Source organism: Zeus faber (genome assembly GCF_960531495.2).
Source record: "Zeus faber genome assembly, chromosome: 5".
NCBI classification, from domain to species: domain Eukaryota; kingdom Metazoa; phylum Chordata; class Actinopteri; order Zeiformes; family Zeidae; genus Zeus; species Zeus faber.
Window position 1 is genome coordinate 18,853,072 of NC_137192.1, and position 12,712 is coordinate 18,865,783.

Below are 12,712 nucleotides of genomic sequence, written 5' to 3' on the forward strand. Positions count from 1 at the left end.
AAATGATTATTATAATATATTTTTTTTTTTAAACGGAAGTTACCGCGACGTCACGTTTGTTTCGCTCCTCCCAAACGGTAGGCGGCAGCAGAGACACGGACGTGGTAAAATATACAGTTAAATATGACATTTTTTACATATTCTACATTTCATTTACACTTTTTTTTTTTTTTTTTTAATATAAAATTGCTGTTCGATGTTTTACATTTTTTTATTCCAACACAAACAACGGGGGTTGGCGTTCATTCGGAATTATTTGGAATAGCTAACAGACCGTTTCAGGTGGTTGGTTTATTTCTCCTGCTTTGACCAATGGTTTTTTGTTTTTCCCCAATAGTGGATACATTTTCTTTTTGCTCCATAGCACTGATCACAACCTAATTTTGACCGGGCACGTGATTATATGTATATATGTATATAAGTATATATGTATGTACGGTACCTGACTGCAGAACAAGCATTGTGTGCAAGTACATAGACCTAATAATTGGCTCATGCTGTGTGTGTAGTGGGAACAGTACATTGCTGCACCGTCAGCTCATGGACAAGTTAATCATCTCTCCCCTCAAAGTCATTTGACTTTTTGGGAAGCCCAAATCTCCACCTCAAGGCCGTGGATACGTCACCCAACACTTGACTGTCAGCAAGATGCAAAATGCCGCACAGCTCCCAAGCCTCCATCTCTTCCAGATTATTCACCATACAACGGCATCTAGTTCTCACTAAAAATACTTAAATGCATCCTAGTTTGCAAGCAGTGTTTGGTGATGTCATACTTTCATTTCTGGGCAAGGAAATAGGTAAACATGCCAGACAGACCCAAAATAATGAGCAATGAATTATTCAACTAATGAAATTAGTGGATTGAATTGATGAAAATATATTTAATTCAGGTATCTGCTTACAAGCCACAACAAAGCTTTGTTTGAGTCCTATCTCTTTTTGTTCTTTCTTAATCAAGGCGACAAAATCTGACACAATGATGGATACACAAGCGTTAATGCCATTTTTTTTAAAGCCAGAAACAAGAATAGAGAATTATATGATACGTGTTTGTTTTAGTCCCTACTCTTGATCGAGCCAAACACTTTTCCCAATTTTAAGCAGAAGACAATGCTTAATGTTTTCATGGACTTCATCTGTATTTCGAATTAATTTACAATATCATTCAAACTAATGGGGAAAAAATAAATATGGAAGGAATTCTGCATTTGGCCAGAGCATGGCAGTGTGATGCTGCTGCAAACAGTTTGGTGAGCAACAATGGTCAACAAACCAAGTCGGAGGTGCTCATTATGTTTAAAAAATGCAAAAAAAAATAAAAAATAATAATAACAATGTACAATCAGCAAACCCTCCCAGACTGAATGATGTACAAAAGGCAAAAAATAAAGATAAAATAAAATAAATGAACGTAGTTATGCAATCTGTTACTATTGAAAAGCAAATGTTTTCGTTTCTGTATGGCAGCTATTTCACTTTCTGCCAACAAGCTCCCCTCTTTTTAGACCCTCAGTCTAATGCTTTGACAACACCATATAATCACAAAGTAAATGTTGCACATATAGTCTTGTCACTCCTATTTTGCTAACCTTTCAGGGGAAAAGGAGCAATTTCCTTCACCATAGATTACAGAAGAACCCACAAGAGTTTTTGTATTTTATGGTAGAGTTTTTTAAATGAAGAGCATTGGTTTTCTTATACATTTCCTCTCCTGCATCATGTAAGAGTTACAGCAATCTTTTGGTTTTAAACCGTTTCTTCACCCAGATAACGACCACAAATGACAATGTAACAAAGCTTGTAACAACACCCCAACCGTCCATAATAGCGAAAATCCTTTGTTTCACTCAATAAATATTCTGGTTACAACTAGAGGGCAGTTTCACTACTACAATGCCAAAAAAAAAAAAAAAGTTTCCACAAATTCTCTCCTTCCACATGTTTAGCAGGTACCCCAGATGTATAACTTTGTAAGTGCGAGCTTAGTCCAACATATCTGTATATCTGTACATGTGCAATACCTTGCTGTAATACGAACACAATACTGTCAAGACATAGTTGATCCCTGGCTACAAAAGATGAACTTGACAGTATTGTTTTGTATAAAGCTTAAACAGCAGTTAGCCTATTGATCACATAAGTTGCAGTATCTGTTGGCTATTAACAAATGCTGGTATTGTAAAGCAACAATGAGAAAGGTTTTTACATTGAACCCGGTCTTAAAACATTTTCCTTTAAAGACTATTATCCTTACTGTATACCAATACAGCATTTAAGATGGTCCACTACAAAAAACCTAAATAAATGGTGTGTACCTCAATCCCTTCATATTAATAAATATTAAATAAAAAATAATTATTATTACTTAACAATAAAACCATTTAGTAATTTTATACAGACTTGGATATGTTGCCTGGTACAAACTTTCTTGTAATTACTGAGGTTGTGTGGTAAAACAAAGCCATAGTTGAGATTGTGGCTATTAGGCATACACGCACCATAAAGAAACTGTTGATTAACTTCTCTTCCATCTTAGTGGCAGTCCTAATTGAATCACTCAACCTGCAACCTGGACCCATTTGTTGTACTCATCCGTTGTTCATTTCCACAACATGGAGAGGGCATTCCCCACTATCCGATCTCTTACAGCACACAATAAAAAACAATGTTTTCCTTCTTCAAAGTAAACCCACAGACCCTATGCCAGATAAAGAGGACTAGCATTAGGAGATTTTAAACCAGGGCAGATTCAGTGCTTGCAAATGAACTGCAAGAGAGCAGACAGAGTAGTGTAGACATTTTGGCACAACTATTCAGTTGGATTCCATGGAAGCCGCTAGATGCTTGGAGCAAATGTCAGCCTCTCTTCTCCTCGGACAGGTATCAGTGGCGTTCAACTTAGTCCCTGAGTTCGCCAACAACCACTTCCCGTGTCCCTTAATGCTGCAGTCTAGTGCATGAATCATATCTAATGTAGACAGTAGTCCATGCAGGGTGGGGAGATTGTACCCTGGAAGAGTAATATGAAATAGAAGCACGATAGCAACATCAAGGGGATGTAGACTTTATGCTGGCGTGGGTTTCACCCAGAGTCAGTGCTGAGAATACACAGAGGTGCCTGTGTCATTCCTCAGTAACTGCAGCTGCCATGGGTGTACGCATGGTCACGCGGGCTGTGGCAGCTAGTTCCTCGATTTCTGCATTCAGCCGTCGGATAACCCACTCCATTGCTTCACGTCCCTGATGAAGAGGAGAGACAAAAGATTTAGCTCACATATATCACCTACACGCCTTTAGTTCTTTGTTTTTAAGTCTGGTCCATCTGAATTTTTAATTTCAGATGGACCATTGAAAGCAGCACACTGAGCCGCAGAAGTTTGTGGGTTATTTATTTATTTATTTATCTATTTATTTATTTTTTATTGTATTAGAAATGTATTGACAGGGGAGTGGACTAATAGTTGATATACCGTCAATATTAGTATAAGTCTCATCCAGGCTTAATACAAAATGCTAAATGATCCCTCACCTTCCCAGCGTTGGCAGAAATCGTGCTGGCCATCACTCCCTCAAGGTAACTGCTGAGACTGACTCCTTTCACAGAGATAATAGCTTCCTGAGTCAATACTGTTCTGAAAAGGAAATCAAATCAAAAACAGAATAAGAGAACAGGAATAATAATAATCATAGATGCAGCAGCTGTGTAAAGCATATTGCACGATAAAACTGGAAAACATAAAATGTTTATTTGTGTTACTTTCAAATGAGTGGATTGTTCAACATACTTTTCTGGATTCTCGGGGTGTGGTCTGTACGTTAACTTCTCGTCCACAGACACCATGTTTGTGAAAGTGATCTACAGAGACAATTCGATGTGAGAAAATGATAAGTATACACGCACGCTCAGATATGACAAGTCTCTGGTCTCATCCCACGAGAGAGTGAGAAACTCAGCCGCCAATCAAAACAAGAATGAACTATGAGCTTTGAAATGTCACCAGACTAGTTTGGGAACAAGCGGTGGACCATTCCAGAAATGTTCTGTTATACGCCTGGTAGCACCGCATGTATTCTGCTCTGGATTAGACAGTTTATGTGCAGAGGCAGACCATGGCAGTTAGACTGTTTATGGTTGAACTACTCAATACAATTATACAAACAACATATGGGAGTGTTTCACATTCTACATTTAAACAACAATATCCACTCCTGCTAAAAAAAAAAAAAAAAAAAAGAATTAAGTTTGCAGGGTGTATTTGAGCTCTGTGGGACCATGATTTGGCTTTGGGGGAGTTTCCAGGCAGTCTCCCCTTAAAAGGAGTTTGTTATTAATAGGGCAGAACAATTTGGGAAAAGAATTGAATTTTTTAGACCAATATTGCGATTTAGAATGCCATTTTTTTTAAGTTCCTTATCTTCTATATTATTCACTAAACACAAGCAAAATGTATTATTTTTTCAAAAAATTTTGCACATATACATCCACATGCACAGAGTGCTGCTCCATGTGCTCAGGGACAGCTTTATGCTCTTAAATTAAAAAAGGGAAGGAAACAGACGCATTATTCTGGAAGAGGCTCCGTGTGGACTCTCCAGGTGTTCCAGGCTCTGCCAGCGGAGTTGGCACAGTTGTCGGTCCCGAGCACCGGGTCTCACCGGGGGCACGGTTTTGTTCCATTAGGAGACGGAAAATAAATACACACTGTTCTCGCGCACGCATCGTCGGTACCGTCGGAGAGGGAGACAGGTGTGCTCCCTTAAGATGGTGCGCAAGGCGACCGCCTATCTCACGAGAGAAAGAGCCGGCCCTGGACAGCCCTATTGGTTCGAAATATCATATGAGATGACATTACTTACATTTGAGGATTGGAGCTCAAAAGTTTTCTCCCTGGGGTCCACAACTGAGTGCTCCTGGATGTATGTGCAGGTCCTTGTGTTACCAATGATCTAGAAGAGTTGAATATAAAAAAAAACAAAATTTTTTTTTTTTTTTTTTTTTTACAACTGGCAACAACTTAATCTATAAACACTTTTTGTGCTCAAATCTGTCATGACAGAATGCCAAGAGATTAAATATATTGTGAAAGCTCTGTTCCTTAGTAGCCACAAGGACTGTGGCTGAAGTAAAGACGGGTCTTTTAGAACATGGTGATTTATAAATGTATCACTCCTTAACAACACAAGCCCTGATTCAGTTTGGAATAGTTTAGTGTTTGTAGTGTAGTAAAGAGGCTCCCCGATCTAAGGTCAGCTTTTGTATCTTTCAGATAGTCGACACAATGACCCATTTACTGTGCGCACGTCAGGTCTGAGCCTTGACACCGTCAGATTAAGGTCTGTTAACATAACGCCCATGGCTGTGTCGGTCAACAGTTTGTGCCATATACTGTAAATAGCATTAAAGCTGTTATTAATAAACACTCTTTATCAATCTGCTCTAACCTTCCAAGGGATCTGAGTCAAAGGTTATCAATACTGTGATGCAACCAATTAGCCAATGTTTGAACAGGCTACAACGTGGCACAGGGCCAGGCGGGTTAGCCAACTACGGCTGCGTTCCCCCTCCTCCTGACAGATGTAAGAGGGCCAAGGCAATGTGGAAATAATGCAAACACCTCAGGGATTTCCTAACCCACATGCCTAAAACCGCAAGGAGCATTTTATTTTAAAACCAACTAACAAAACTTAAATCAAACAGTTTAAAGAGTTTGGAACGCCAGGGAAAAGCCTGTATACCTTGCGCACCTGCTATAGATTTTGAACTGGTCAAACAAAGCGTGCCCATGCTAGCCAAGGCAGAGCTGGAAAATTACATTACATGATATCAAATTTTACGAGGTCTGCAATGACATGAACGGCAGCCCCGTGTCCTACACCACATGATCCGAGCACAGACCCATGAACTTGCCATTACTCTAGCATGACGCCACGCCCGCCGCCGCCTCCTCCTTCAGACAGAAAAAAAAGCTTCATGTCATCCTTACTTGCTGGAGTATAAGCCTGCCTGCATAAACTGCAACTGGACTAAGAAAACCAGAAAACACCACTTCATCGTATTTTCTAAAACAAGATACGCCCAGAGGGTTCAACACAACCACAAAATTGAACTTTTTTGACCAGATTCGGATCCAATGTTTCAGTCCACTAAGCCATTCGACCCCAACAACATGTTTTATCTAAGATATTCCTTTTGAATATGTAACAAAGGCAGCTGCACTTTAAGGCGTCAGGCTTACAACTGCTCTTTATGCAGCGTTGACTGAAAAGGCAAAACTGTGAAATCAAGGTCAAATCAAAACACTTCTTGGAACGTACAGATTTGACGATAGACGGAAGGCCCCAGTCTGTGCTCAGCAGTCTTTTACTGTGCAAGCGTCCGTGTGTGTCCACGCTTCTGTCCAGGACGTCCACCCCGACGACACTGGTGTTCATGGGGTTCGGGTACTTCTGCATCGCTGCCTTGGTCACAGTCTCCCAAGGATGGCTGTAAACAAAACACACAGACAATATGTAAAACCGGGTGCAACCTTGAATTGTTTTTCATTGTCTGTAGTAAGGAGTATTTTGGCGCGGTTCCATCGGTTGTTGGCAAAACGCTCCACAAATTTGACCAATTGTAAAAGATCCTCAATTCATAAATAAATCGTGGGCTGGTCTCTAAAGAGGAACGGCTGTCATTTAATAATTTACAGTTACTACATCTAACTATTACAACCCTGGAACTTGTACACAGTGTGTGAACCGACTTTATGTTACATGCAACTAATCAACGTGCACATTTTCTTAAATTGAACAGATTGAACAGATTGACAGAATTGTTGATTCAGCGACTTATTGTTCATTTTCTAGGCTTTTGTATGATGACCCCTTTTTTTTTTTTTTTGCACATTTCCAGTGACTTTAAAAGGTTTAATTAAAAAATATATAATAATCTATCAAAACGTCATAATGCGATTCCTAACGAGTCTCGTTTTCATTCTGGGATGGCGCCAAAGGCACCGCTGACGGAGGCGAGGGAGTGGTTGCCATGGTTACGCGGCACACGCGTAGGGGCTTGACGCACGGGGGCGGGGGATGTGGGGGAAAGGTTGCGCTGCGGCGCTCGACCTCGTTACGCAACGGGACGGCGCGCTCTCTGTGCCCCGCAAACGCCGCGTCTCGACTCCGTTCGCCCAAAGCGCCTCCACAATCCACAGACGTCGCCCGTGGACGGTTTACCGTGTTTTGTTTTGTTTTTTTTAAAGAGAGGCCCGCGGACGGAATTACGTAACTCGGAAGGCGCGGACCTCCGCGGCCGGGCGGAGGGATACCTCCGCCGCGTCGTTACGCTCCAACAACGTGCTTTTAAACGACTACGGAAATGTCGCCACTCACTTGAAGATGTGCTCGGATGTCCATATCTTCATGTCCGGGGGGGGGGGGGGGGGCTGGTTGCGCGGCGGTCGGGCAGCGGATAACGGAGGGAGGGAGGAGTGGATGTTCGCCGGTCAGCGCGGTCGCACTGGCTCGGTTAGCGTAGCACACCGGTAGATAGATGCGGCGCGACGCTCCGCCCACCTACGGCGCTTCGTCACGTGTGTGGAGCCCGCGTGGCGCACTTCCGCCGCGGCCGTGCTGCGTTCCCGAGGCGTCGGAAATCCGGAAGAACCGGTCTCCCCGAAGCCGCCACGCCGAGTCGCAATCTCGGGGCGGATCGAAGCCGCAGCTCGGGCCCGAGTTTTACCGAGACCACAGCCCCCGACGTTCGCAGCGACATGGCGGCACACGGCATGTCTCCTTATCGGCGAACAAAGTTCTTTCTACGGGTTTTCGTTTGAGAACTCCTCTAACTTCAGTCTGCACTACTTTTCAGGTTGTTTTTTTGGGGGGGGTTTCATGTGATGTTCACATTTTAGTCACAACTGTGCCAGACAACCACACATGTGCTGCGTTTTCCCGAACAGCGGCCATGAGCTCAGAAGTGGGGAACATTCGAATGGCCGATTTTAGAGGTTTAATGGAATGCAGCATTTAACAACCAACACCCCCGTCGTATTATAGAATTGGATATTTTTCATCAAGAAACGAATTATATTAATTAGAAATTGGTGAAATAATGACATAAATTGGTGAAAGTTCTCAAGAAAATATTTTAACTTTTTATATTTCCATCACGCGTATGAAGTCGTTAACCTTCTGCTGTTACACAACCCACTGGTGTTGAAAGTTCCTCTGTGCAACCTTGGTGTAACCTCAGCAAATGAGCTGCTGACAAAGAACAGTCTGAACCGTTTGGATTGAAATTCAGTTAAATATAAGTATGTATGTGACAGCTGCCCTTTGAGGAAATTAAATAGGGGAAAAAATGGTTGTCAAGGGTTATTAATGGGTTTTTTTAATTATAATAACATTCATATTTTTTGTTTATAAAAAAATAGATAACAATAGTTTTGTATATATATATATAATAGCCATGCCTATGCCTATAGCATTGCATTACTCTTGTCTTGCATGCATTTATATCATAACTATTATGTATTATTACTTTTCTCTAGTGGTGGAAAGTAACTACGTAAAGTAAGTACTTTCCGCCACTATACTTCACGACTGTACTTAAGTACATTTTTCAAGTATCTACAGTTAAGTATATTCCGTTTAAGAGACATTTACTTCTGTTTACTTTCAAAGCAAATATCTACACTTTTAATTCTCCTACATTTATGACAGTCATTTTATTTAAGTTGAATAAAAGTCAGGTTTTTTTGACTTATATACATTAAAACCACGGGCTGGGTCTATAGAACTGCTGATTTAGGATTGCTCATCAATGATTTATTAGTTCCATATCCCTGTAAATGACTGCTAATCCAGAGATGCCTGAGCACTCATCTGCAGAAAAAAGATACTGTAGGCACTGGATACTTTTACTTTGACTATTTTAAGTACATCTAACAGTAGTTATTTAAACACTGTTACCTAGATAGAAATGCCAATGTCGTACTTTACCTTTTACTAGAGTGATTTTATTTCAGGGTACATTTATTTGTACTTTTTCTTAGGTAAAATGTCTGAGTACTTCTTCTGCCCGTTTTCTCAATGCATCCTTCGTTGGCAACATAAATTGTGACATACATTCCTTTAAATATTTAGGGAAGAAAAGATAGACGGACATGATCTTTTAGAGAGTCTAGGTCCCCTACCTTGCCTACAGTACCACCATATCTCTTTGCGTTCAAGTTTATGGGACAATTTTAGCACTGGGTCAAGTGACATTCCGACACGTCACATGTGCTTATCGTACAGTACAGACAGGGCAAGTTGTACATTGCATAATCTCTTTCTGCCAGACTTGACTCTCAACTGCCCAAAGTTCACAATAATTCTGTCACAGTGCTTGTCAGTAGAGTATGTTATCCTTGGTGACTAGCTTTACCTTGTTTCATTTGCACATATTAATTATTATGACTATAAAACAGTAGCAAAAAAACACCAGTTACTATTTCAGTGGGGAATCAAAAGTCTGAATCAAGAGTTTTTTGTGTTGTTTAATCATCGTCATTACATAAATAGAAAATAGTTTAGAAATGTAAACGGATGATACAAGTGTAAAAAAAAGGAACAAGTAATCAGTTATTAATAATACAGAACATAATAAAATGTAAAGAAAAAAATATCATGTCATGTTTGTCATAATTTAGCCTCCAATTATGTGTAGTTAACTCATAACAAAACAGACATGGAATGTAATGCTATAGAATTGTACTGAACCAAAACAATAAATGGTATTTCTCTTCTATGTACAAGCATGTTCCTGCAAGCGGTAAATAAAAAAGCGCTTTTATATATATATATATATATATATATATATATATATATATATATATATATATATATAGCAGACTTAATATACACAGGGGACAATTTTAAAAGCCTGTGGAAGTGGAAGGACAAAGGATCAACTAAAAGCTAAATATACAAGCTAATGGGTATTGAATAAAACTAAAATGGAAGAGTTCCTAAAGCCAACAATTCAACATTTTCTTTCACACCTCTCGTAGCACAACACACTCCACTCCGCTCTGTATGTGACAGTTCCATTTTCTACTCTGTTACAGTTTCTGTGGTAGTAGTATCAGTCACCACCTCCATCCTAGTTTCTGCCTGAAACTGAAATTTTGCTGGGACATCTTCTTCTTCCTCCTCTTCTTCGGCCTCCGACTCATGGTCAGCAGTGGCATCTTGGTACTGCTGGTACTCTGACACCAGGTCATTGAGGTTGCTCTCCGCCTCAGTGAACTCCATCTCATCCATACCCTCCCCTGTGTACCAGTGGAGGAAGGCTTTACGCCTAAACATGAGGGAAAACTGCTCTCCCACTCGCCGAAATATCTCCTGAATGGCCGTGTTGTTGCCAATAAAGGTGGAGGCCATCTTGAGACCCCGAGGCGGGATGTCGCACACGGAGACCTTGACGTTGTGGGGAATCCAGTCCACAAAGTGATTGGTGTTTTTCTGCTGAATCGCCAGCATCTGTTCGTCTACTTCCTTTGTGGACATTCTGCCCCGGAACATACCGGCCACTGTGAGGTACCTCCCTCTTCTGGGGTCACAGGCCGTCATCATGTTGCGGCTGTCGAACATCTGCTGGGTGAGCTCCGGCACGGTGAGGGCCCGGTACTGCTGGCTGCCCCGTGCCGTTAGCGGGGAAAACCCTGGCATAAAGAAGTGGAGACGGGGGAAAGGAACCATGTTGACGGCCAGCTTCCGCAAATCTGCATTGAGCTGGCCAGGGAATCGCAGAGAGGTCGTAACCCCGCTCATGGTCAGGGACACCAGGTGGTTGAGGTCCCCGTAGGTCGGTGTGGTGAGTTTCAGAGTGCGGAAACAAATGTCGTAGAGGGCCTCATTGTCAATGCAGAAAGTCTCGTCAGTGTTCTCCAGGAGCTGGTGAACGGACAGAGTGGCGTTATAAGGCTCCACTACCGTGTCGGATACTTTGGGGGAGGGCATGATACTGAAAGTGGTCATAATGCGGTCGGGGTACTCTTCTCGAATCTTGTTAATCATGAGCGTTCCCATGCCAGAACCCGTTCCACCACCCAAGGAGTGGACCAATTGGAAGCCCTGCAAGCAGTCGCAGCTTTCGGCCTCGTTCCTCACTCTGTCAATCACCTGCTCCACCAGCTCGGCTCCCTCTGTGTAGTGGCCCTTTGCCCAATTATTCCCAGCTCCAGAATTTCCTATATCACAGAAACAAAACATATTAAAGATAGGCTGACCTTCCTCACTATAAAATGTAAAATTTAACACGTGTTTTACAATTTACGGCAAAGCCCAAGAACAGAACGACCAAATGTAAAAGATGCAATATTCATATTCCTAGAACTGACCAAACTAAATAGATGACTGGGCTTGAACAAAATGCCTTTATTCCATAATCTACATGCACTGCTGTGGATATTTTCCTGCATGTCATTATGTGCCTCACCATGGATGAAGTTGTCTGGCCTGAAGAGGGCACCAATGCGGCTCCCTCTTATACTGTCCATGGTGCCAGGCTCCAGGTCAACAAGCAGGGCCCTGGGGACATATTTACCTCCTGGAAACAGGATTTAGAATCGCACCATTTGTAGTCCAATATGGACAACCTTCATCAAATTGTGTTTGTGTAATGTAATGTGCAAGTGTAAAGAAAAGCTGTATTTATATACATAGAATAGGTAAAACTAAATAGATTACTGCTTGATAGATAAGAGTTAGTGTCTAGCAACCGCTTTCTTACCATATGCTTCATTAAAGTACACATTCATTCTCTCAAGTTGAAGGGCACACTCTCCCTCATAGATGCCTGTTGCATCGACCCCATGTTCTTCACTGATCACCTCCCAAAACTGTAGAAAAGGAAGAAAAAAACAAAATCAACCACTGATTATAACTAGATCAATCGAATTGCAATAAGTTATATGAAGATTGTTTTCCTATTATAACTTTTCACTGACTGCTAAATGTTTGGGTGGAAACATTAAATGAGCGCAATTGGCTGCGACTCGTAAAATAACGGCAAGTTTAATTCCCAAACAAGTGGTTAGAGGGGATCACGTCTAAACTATCTCATAGTTCCCCTTTATTTTGTGTTGGCTGTGATATAAATGTTCCACCCATGACACTTTCGCTTTGCATCTTATCTTTAACCAGAATGTCCCACAGGGAAACACCCTCTGTCACTCACAACTGCCAGTGGAAGCAATGTTTACCAAACTATGGGCTACTACGCCTGAAATAATACTGCTTAAATAATATAATATATAATATGGAAATATTTCCTGTTACTTTTTTTTTAGGAGTTATTGATTTCCTTTTGTGCAAAAAAAGTATGTGTAAAAGTACATACTATTGGTGTAATAACATAATATCTATGTTATATCATTGTATCCTTCAAGTGAGTGTAGTAAATAACAACATGAGCATTTTTTACTTAAAAGGGTCTCTTTCAATAGTCTCAATAGTCTCTTCAGGAATCAATTCCATCACCGATTGTGCAGTTTGATAGAGCACTCTTTCTGGGTGTTGTTTTTGACAAAAAACACTTATGGAGTCTCATTTCAATGGACTTATGAATTATCTAATAGTTTGTTGATGTTGATTACCTTTGAGCCGATCTGGTTCCCACACTGTCCAATTTGTAGATGTACGATTTCACGCATGATGAAGTCAAAGTACACTGTGCAGA

The 12,712-nt window shown here is 41.1% G+C and overlaps 2 protein-coding genes across 2 annotated transcripts; both read right to left on the minus strand.

Moving 5' to 3' along the window:
- Window positions 1-864: 864 nt before the first annotated feature.
- Window positions 865-7,452, minus strand: prelid3b (PRELI domain containing 3). The gene is made up of 6 exons (XM_080000589.1): window positions 7,378-7,452; window positions 6,319-6,487; window positions 4,861-4,950; window positions 3,789-3,859; window positions 3,533-3,635; window positions 865-3,243 (listed from the first exon to the last, which is right to left on the minus strand). The coding sequence occupies exons 1-6, from the start codon at window positions 7,407-7,409 to the stop codon at window positions 3,127-3,129; spliced, it is 582 nt and encodes a 193-aa protein (XP_079856715.1). The 5' UTR covers window positions 7,410-7,452; the 3' UTR covers window positions 865-3,126.
- A 2,466-nt stretch (window positions 7,453-9,918) lies between these two features.
- On the minus strand, window positions 9,919-12,712 carry tubb1 (tubulin, beta 1 class VI). Its single transcript, XM_080001350.1, has 4 exons — window positions 12,630-12,712; window positions 11,765-11,873; window positions 11,471-11,581; window positions 9,919-11,222 (listed from the first exon to the last, which is right to left on the minus strand). The coding sequence occupies exons 1-4, from the start codon at window positions 12,684-12,686 to the stop codon at window positions 10,084-10,086; spliced, it is 1,416 nt and encodes a 471-aa protein (XP_079857476.1). The 5' UTR covers window positions 12,687-12,712; the 3' UTR covers window positions 9,919-10,083.